Source organism: Octodon degus, unplaced genomic scaffold (genome assembly GCF_000260255.1).
Source record: "Octodon degus isolate 3935 unplaced genomic scaffold, OctDeg1.0 scaffold00080, whole genome shotgun sequence".
Taxonomy (NCBI): domain Eukaryota; kingdom Metazoa; phylum Chordata; class Mammalia; order Rodentia; family Octodontidae; genus Octodon; species Octodon degus.
The window spans coordinates 557,824-566,921 of NW_004524656.1; the positions used below are offsets into that span (position 1 = coordinate 557,824).

General features: G+C 38.1%; 1 protein-coding gene across 1 annotated transcript; it reads right to left on the bottom strand.

Annotated features, from left to right (window-relative positions):
* Positions 1 to 1,679: 1,679 nt before the first annotated feature.
* LOC101589432 (olfactory receptor 150-like) lies at positions 1,680 to 2,615 on the bottom strand. The gene has a single exon (XM_012515825.1). It carries the CDS (start codon positions 2,613 to 2,615, stop codon positions 1,680 to 1,682), a length of 936 nt encoding a protein of 311 aa, XP_012371279.1.
* Positions 2,616 to 9,098: the final 6,483 nt, after the last annotated feature.

A 9,098-nucleotide genomic window follows, 5' to 3' on the forward strand; every position in this document is an offset into this window, starting at 1 on the left:
CACAAATATGCAGCACATAATTTTTACCTATACATGGAAAGATACACACACAAAGATTTTTTGTAGGATAATGACATAGAGAATGAAAATAAGAAATCATCATCTAAAATACAAGAACCAAGTTATTCTTCCAGTTTTCAATGAATACAAAGCTTCCTCTCTCTGTCTCTTGCATGTTCTGGATTTGTAGAATAAGACAAAGGCAACATATATGATGACAAATGTAGGACAAAACAAGAACTGTTATATGTCCATTAGAAAGAACAGGTTATTTAAAAAATGCAACTTAGTTCAAAAATCTCATGTTGTATTAAAGATGGATAAATGTTCTTGGATGTGGCTTGGTTTTAGAGTAATTGTCTTAGTGGTAGAGTGAGACTCTGGGTTCAATCTGCAGTATCACAAAAATGATGAGAAATAGGGGAATTTGGGGAAAAAGAGGAAGAAGGATGAGAAGTAGGATGAAGAAGGAGAAGAAGAGGAGGAGAAGCAAAAAAAAGAAATGAAAGAAGAACAAAAAGAAGAAGGGAAAGGAAGAGAAGAGATGTGGAAGAGGAAGAAAAGGAGGAGAAAGAGGAAGCTGAGTGGAGGGGCAAAAAGCTGTGTTCTCGTCTCACTCATAGTCCAAGAGGAGAACTCCAAGTTCAAGGCAAGCATGGGCAGCTTAGCAAGACCTACACGAAAACCAAAATCAACAAATAAAAAGGACTGGAGAATTAGCTCAATAGTAGAGCATTTGCCTAGCATGGGCAGCATTCCATTTCAATCTGAGTGCTACAAAAAGAAAAAAAAAAGGTAGAAGGAAAAGCAGGAGAAGAAAGAAGAGAAAATAGGGGAATAAGGAGTGGAAGGAAGGAAAAAAGAAGGAAGGGGGAAAAGAAAGGAGGGAGGGAGGAAGAAAAGAAAAGAGGGGAATTGAGAGGAGGAAATGAGGAAGGAAAAAGGCTTGTGCTGTACGTTAGGTAACAACACACAACCTAATAAAGAACGGTAAAGAATGGCACAGTGCTATTTGGAGTTATCAATATAAGAATGTCACTTCTAAATCAGAAATACTATAACGTGGGTAGGAAAAAAGCATGATATTTGTGGAGTAAGGAAAAGTATTTAGAGAATTATTAGGAAGTAGTGGTGATAGCATAACCTTAAAACTGTGAAGGAAAGATTATTGTAAAATATGCTAAATATGCCCTCCATTGACTCTTGTAAATACCATCTACTCTATCCCTAACTCTATGTGATGAGGAACAAGTTTATTGCCCTTCACATGCCTCCATATTCCTTAATATAGGACTACATAGTAAGACTTAGGAGTCATATTTCATGTCTCCCAATTGCTTAAATTTATTTATTTCAAGGACTGTGCTTTCAGAAATATTTGCCAATTAATCTAGTTTAACATTTTAGGTGTTTAAGGGTACAGGAATATATACTACTGTAGATATTCCAGGAATTAAGGTACATGAATCTGGCCTTAAAAAAACCTGTGTTCCCAACATATAAAATATACACAACTGTATGAAGAATGTTTTAAATGTTTAGAGGTGATACCCTTCACACTTTTCTTCTAAATAATCATACAATAGTAATAACCTCATGATCTATGGACACAAACTGATAACCTTAGACTTTTTTCTTATAAATAATGGAAATTATAAATTTTCACTGAAGCAAATATTCTATTTCATAAGAAACTTTTCAAGGATCTTGTTTAGGGCAATTTTGACATCCTTATTCCTCAGGCTATAAATCAGAGGGTTCAGCATGGGCACCACAGTAGTATAAAACACAGAGGACACTTTCCCTTGGTCCATGGAACTGACTGATGTGGGCTGCAGATACATGAATGATAGAGAGCCAAAGAAGACAGCCACAGCCAAGACATGAGAGCTGCAGGTGTGGAAGGCTTTGGACCTGCTGGCAGTGGAGCGGATGCGGAGGATGCTGGCTATGATGAAGATGTAGGAGATAAGGATAGTGAGAGTTGGGAGAAAAATATTAAATGCACTGAAGCACAGTGTCACCACCTCATTGATAAAAGTACTGGAGCAGGAGAGTTCCAGTAGTGGTAAAAGATCACAGAAGTAATGATTTATTACATCTGCCTTGCAGAAAAGCACTCTCAGCAAGCAGATGGTATGAGCTGTGGCACCAACTAAACCCATGCCATACACCGCAGCCACCATCAAGCAACAGACTTGAGAAGACATGGTAGCATGGTAAAGCAAAGGCTTACAGATGGCAACATAGCGGTCATACGCCATGGCAGCCAACATGTGACACTCTGAGATGGCAAATGCACTGAATAAGTAGAACTGAGCCATGCATTCTGAGAAGGAGATGACATTCTTCTCTGTCACAAAGCTGACCAGCATTTTGGGGATGATGACAGTAGACTGACAGAGGTCAATGAAGGACAGACTGCTGAGGAGATAGTACATGGGGATGTGCAGGTGAGAACTGAGCCAAATCAGGGTGATCATGCCCAGGTTGCCCACTGCTGTGAACACGTAAATTCCCAGGAAGAGGAACAAGAGGGGCAGCTGGAGCTCTGGCTTCTCCGTTAAGCCAGCAAGGGTGAAATCAGTGACTGTGGAATGGTTTACCACTCGCATTTTCCTTTGTGAATTCTATTTAGAATGAACACAAATTTTCAATGCAGGCATTTACTATCTCATGAAACGATGAAGTATGTAACTCTAGTCTTTTTAACCAGGTATTTGTAGGTCTCTTCCAGGTTCTCTTTTTTGTTGGCTGTCAATGACCTTGGGGCCCTAGACAGATGGGACATGTCAGTAAACATCAAATTTTAATCCTACCTGTGATTCCTAGTATTTGCATGGTTATTATTGGCACTTCAGTTGGTGAACACCCAAAAAAACTGTTAGAATAACTTTGATTGATTGTCCCTGAAGATTTCTTGGTCTTAATTGTAATCCTGTCTACTCTGCAGAGAAGAAAATGTAATGATACTTTAGATAGTGGTAGCATATAAAATACAAACACACCCTAAAATAATACTTAGTAGTAAAAGACTGAAAGACTTTCTATTAAGCTATGCATACTATGAAGAAATTAGGTTATGTGAGAAAAAGAAACCATGGACTAGTAGAAATCAACTGAATTGTACAATTATTTTACTAATTTTTTTCGTATTTTTTATTTTATTTTTTATTTTTTTCCATAATTTTATTGACATTACTAATTTAATATATGTAATATAATAACTGTTGTTAATTTCCTACCATCTTGTTTTGAATTTCTATATCACTGTTATTGTATTTTTCTCTTTAAGACAAAAAAGGAATTATGAAATTTATAGAAAATAGTGGCAGGGCCTGAGGAGACAGCTCAGTAGAGTAAGTGCTTGCCTGGCAAGCACTGGGCCCTGAATTCAATCCCCAGTACTGCAAAAAAAAAAAAAAGAAAAAAGGAAAAGAAGAGAAAGAAAATACTAGCAAGCATCATCCGTACAATGATAGTGAGCCAAGAAAGTACGCTTTTAGTTGCATATGGACTGATACTAAAGTCAGTTTTTGACAGTGGTAAGCAAATAGTTTCCTGTGTGTGTTGAGAAGAAAGTGATAAATAACGTAGAATTCCTGCTTTCCACAGTGTCACCCTCCTTAAGGGGACAGAGAGAAGACTGGGTAATGTGATAAATACCTTGCTTGTCCAGGGCACACAGGGAGGCAGCTGTTACAGTTCCAGCTTAGAAAGGAGGACTGTGAGTGTTTTTCAGAACAGCTTAAATCTGGAAGAAAAAGTAGAGATAAGGTAAGTTCATGAAGCACTGACTTAACAGTGTTTTATGTTCAGGAGACATAGATCCAGAGAAAAACACCAAGATGTGTCCAAAATAAAAGATGTTATAAACCCACAAAATAAACTGCATCTAATGAGTTGTGCTTAATTCTGATAATGGTACGGGGATGCATGATATGGTATCGGGGGGATATAAACTATAATTACCCAGGAAGATGAGGGTTTAGAGAAAATTAATGTATACCTTCTTTCAGCATGATTAGTAATACAAAGACTGATGTTGTACGCTAAGAGAGCAAAGCTATATTCATTGGAATGTTTTGCCTTATAGTCACTTATTAAATTATGAAAAAGAAAATATTATTTCTCCAAACATGGTCTGGAAAATTATGAGTAAGGCTTTTCAGGTAGCTCTAGGACATCTTGCGATGTCATCATGAAAATCTTCCATTTTCTGAGATTGAAAGATGCAATTCAGATACTTTTTCTGCTTGACAACCTCCATCTGCATCATCATAAACTTCGAGTAGCTGTTCTTTAAGGCGCACATCTTTTGATGACATTGTGGTGTGAATTCAAATCAGAGTCCTTAGCAGTCTTTTACCTCATATGTTGAAAGGCGGATTTCAAACCCTGAGTAGCTGATAGACATATTATCAGTTGAATGCCACAGTGCCTCTCAGTTTCTTTATGAAGCCTATGGGGACAATATGATGTCATTTTTTGCAGTTTTCAAATATAAGAGTGATGACAAATATATGCACAAGATCTCCAGGGATTTTTGTTTTTTACAAGATCTTTCACCAGGGATTTTTTTTTGTCAACATTCTCATTAGCTCTCTCATGTACAATTTTCTGTCTATTTTGAGGTAGTAGTAGTCATTAGACTAGAAATTAAAAACCAGCAGGCATAATTCCTAACTGGCCTTTGTGACAACAACTTTTCATATAAAAATTATTTCTGAAATATTTAAATCTATTCCTTCCATGTAAGTCTTGGAGAGCTAGTTCATTATGTGTAAATATGAGTGGAAATTGCTCTTCAGAGTTTTCAGGACGCTTTGTGGCATAGCCTCATCAAAAGGGCTGAGTGTGACCGGTGTTGACCTAAGAAAGTTTGTAAATGAGTAAAAGTTGTAGGATGAAGGACAAAAATGCACTATATAATCAGGTACTTCAGTTGATACAGTTGTTGATATGAGTCATTTCCCACACAGGCGTAGCTTAACGATTCTGAAACCACTGAACCCATATTTTATGAATGAACAAAAATTAATAAATGCAAAGTAGATAGCAACAACCAAATTTATTGAAATGGCAGGCTGCAGGTCAGGCATGGGGGACCTTACAGTGAGCCATACAGGACAGATAGCATGAGGAAGCATCAGCCAAAACTGATGCTGAGTACAGTAAACACATAAACATATATGCACAAATGGTAAGATCCTACTGAAGGGACACAGTAATTAAATAGCAGAACTTCCCTTGGCCAGGATGGAATAATAGAAATCTTACAGATGTCATAACTGCTTTGGTATTTTCATCTCTGCCTAGAACCAATGGAATCACTCAAGGCTTCTCTTTTTTGTGATTTGAATTTTTTAACACATTATTAAAATTAAACTTCCCACAATCTACCAGCCATTTTGTGTCCCATGCAGTCTCAACTCTCGTATTTGCTGAGACTCAGAATGAGCTAGACTCTGAGACCCAGAGCTTGCCTTCAAGGCCTGCACTGCAAAAACGAAATCTCAGTGTTTTGATTGAGCTCTCTGGAGGCCAGGAGCTGTGAGATTATGATGAAGCTATGTTATCTTTATAAAATTCTTTAAAAATGCTGGCTTCATAATTAAGGAAATATAATTTGGTCTTAGTCATAGACACCTTAGACTTTAATTGTATCATGGTTCATGTTCATATGAACACTTAAATTTTTGGCTGGCGAGATAGTTCAGAGGACTAAGCACATGCTTAGGCAAGCTCAGGGCCTAGGGTTCAATTCCCAGTACCTCGTGCCCCATCAGACCCACCTCCAAGTGTGCTGAGCTGGCCACAAATACCAGGATATTGTGGCACAAGCCTCTAATCCCAGACCTGGGGAGACTGAAAACAGGAGAATCACTAGGAGTCGGAGCTTCATAGTAAGACCCCATAGCAAATACTTTAAAAAAAAAAGTCTTCCATTTCAAGGGGATATATTCAAATTAGGATAAACCTACTCACATTGGATATAAATTATTCATAGTTTATATCACGATCCATAAATGATGTCTTTAGCTCCTTTTCTGTTATTGAACTAAAATCAGTTCCATTTGTGTGCACAACAAACTCTGGCAGGTCCATCCACAATGGTGTCCGATTTGCTCTCTTGTGCTCTTGAGCCACTTGCTTCTTATGGATGAAAAGCAAAATTCATTCTGTTATTCCTTGCTTCACTCCTATGAAGTAGGCACAAGTCTGTATTTCACATGAACTTTAGAGTATGGCATGACATCTAACACCTTCTACATACTAAGGAATTATGTGTAGAAATAACCTCTTTATTGAAGCAAAAAATAAATAAACAAAAACCATAGTTCTGTTATGTCGTTAGTAGTACATAAACTAGGCAATGCATACTGGAAATTTGGTCAATGATGAGCCATATATACAAGGCTGGCTCCATAGGATCCCATCATGAGGTGATGTAGCTATTAGTTAATGTACATGTACTATATAACATTCACACAATGAACAGGTCAAGTATCAATGTTTCTCTGAAAGTGTTCCATCAGTAAGCACTGTGCAACACTACCTCAGGCTTTTGGCTTCACTTGCACCACAATGTTGTGCAAATTGGCAAGTTTTTCCGTTCCTGATTTCCTCTCACTTATACTGAACTCGTATTGACATAAACACATTCTCATGCACTCTCTCATTGCAGTGAAGTTCTGTGAGGATGTGGGATAATTTATAAATACTGCTTTATAGATTAAAAAGGTAAAATTCAATGAACATTACATTTTTTCCTTGCTACTGGGCTTAGAGTTAGAATCTATGAGAAGATTTTTGTTTTATGATTACAATTTCTATAATGGCTGTGGATTTATTCTCATTATCTATATCTTCTTGCATACATTTTGGTAATTTGTGACTCATACAATATAGTTTCTGCTATCCTAAGTGTAGGCCTGCTTTCTGTGCTTATAGAACTAATGTCACCTCCTCTTTGGAAGAATCTGCAGTGCTTGTTGGATCTCTCTTGCCTATAAACCAAGTTGATTGAGCAGTAGACCTCAAGTTTAGTTATCTAAATCTTGATATGGGGCCCAGGGAGATAGCTTAGTAGAGTTAAGTGCTTGCCTGGCAAGTGCAAGGGCCTAAGTTCAATCCCTGGTTGTGCAAAAAAATAAATAAATGAAAATATGTCTTGATATGCTATTTTAACCCATGTCAGTCCACACAAGACAGTGCAGAGATCAACCGAGAGACCTATTACAAGCTTCATGAGGTTGCTTTAACTTTGAATACTCATTAGACAACAAGCTTTGTCAATTTTACCTCAATAAAGCAAGACCATAAGAGAGAGAAAAAAAAACAGGCACAAAACTAAAAACACCACATGACCTCCCTAATATGTTAAACTTTTAAAACCTGAATATATAAAAACTAATAAAAAGAGATCTCAAGAATGGAAAATAGGGTAATCCAGGTCTAATGGTAGAACCTGTAGCTAGGATAAATAAGACATGTGTGCATGGTAAGTATAATTAATAGTACTGTACTGTATTGTGTGCAGGAAATCTGCCAAGTCAGTGGGTTTTGATTATATTAAAAACAGGAGATGAATACATTAATTTGCCTGTAATAACGGTTTCACTAAGTCTACCAGAACACTGTGTTTTGTAACACAAATGTATACAATTAAGAAATACATGGTTTCAGGCTAGGGAGATAGTTCAGTGGTCTAAGCGTCTGCCTGGCAAGCTCAAGGACCCGGGTTCAATTCCCACTGCCACGAGTAGTGCTGGACCCATGCTGTGCTGGCCCCCAAAACAAGGCATGGTGGTACATGCCTGTAATTCTAGCACTAGGGAGGCAGAGACAATATGAGTTCAAACTGTGTAGTGAGACCCTGTATCAAATAAATAAGTGAATAACAGGTTTTTTTAAAAAATACAGTTTAGAAAATGAAATACTTTGAAAGAAAAAAATTCTCCATCAAGCCACCAAAATCAAGCAGGGTGAAAGTCACATGAGGACAGAACAAAGAAATAAGAGAAATTCCAAAATCCATCACTTACATTTTCTTCGAAATATACTCAATTATTTCTTCTCCTCTATTTGGCAACGTGCATGTGACCTATGTTCCTTTAGTTATGGATTCCTTTCGGCAACGGAGAAGTAAAACATATGTAGTAGCCAGCAACGCAGCCTCTGCTAGGGATTGATCTAACCCCAAAGCCTTCACACTCAGCTTCAGCCACCGCTCTTTTTTATAAGTCATTATCATTATTATATTCTTGTGACAAGGTCTCACTAGGCAGTCCAAGGTGTGCTCCAATTTTCAATGCTCCTGCCTCAACCTCCCAAAGAGCTGAGATTCCACGCGTGTGCTGCCAGGCTCACATTCTGTGGATAAATCTTTCCGAAGAGATGATGAACTCTTTCAAGTTGGAAAAAAAAAAAAAAAAAAAAAAAAAAAACTGTGAAACAAATTTCCTACCCTCTCTTAGTCCCATGCAGCACAACCATCCCTGAAGCCAGTTCATTTTCCATTTGCTACTTTCTCTAACCACCAGGGGGCGATAGGTGTGCAGGCCCTTCAGGAGGTTTTTGGTTTTTTGTTAATTTGTTTGTTTATTTGTTTGTTTTTCCGGAACCCGGGATTGTACTCAGGCCCTTGCGCTTGCCAGGGAAGCCCTTATTCCACCGAGCCATCTCTCTGTCCCTCAGGAGCCATTTTTGCAGCCGGTAACTGATTCACTCGACTGTATCACAGATGTAAGTCATTGCTAGAATCCCGCTTGTTTGTACAGCTGATATTGGATAAAAAGCTGACAACTGCCACAACTGCAGTCAAGAAAAAAACCCTATGAAGGGTGGGGATAGATTACAGGAAAACCAGAAGATCCAGCCATGATTTAAAGAGCTACAAGAGCCTATGTGCACCTTTCTTTTGAATCACAGCCTGAAAGTCCAGGAGCCGGCAAAAGCTAGATTTTCATTCGTGATCAGACCTCCTTTCCAAGCCCCAGGGATTGCCGTGGCAACTGCATTCTTTGATTTGCTTTCAAGTTAGTAGGGTAGCTCACACACACACACACACACACACACACACACACACACGCACG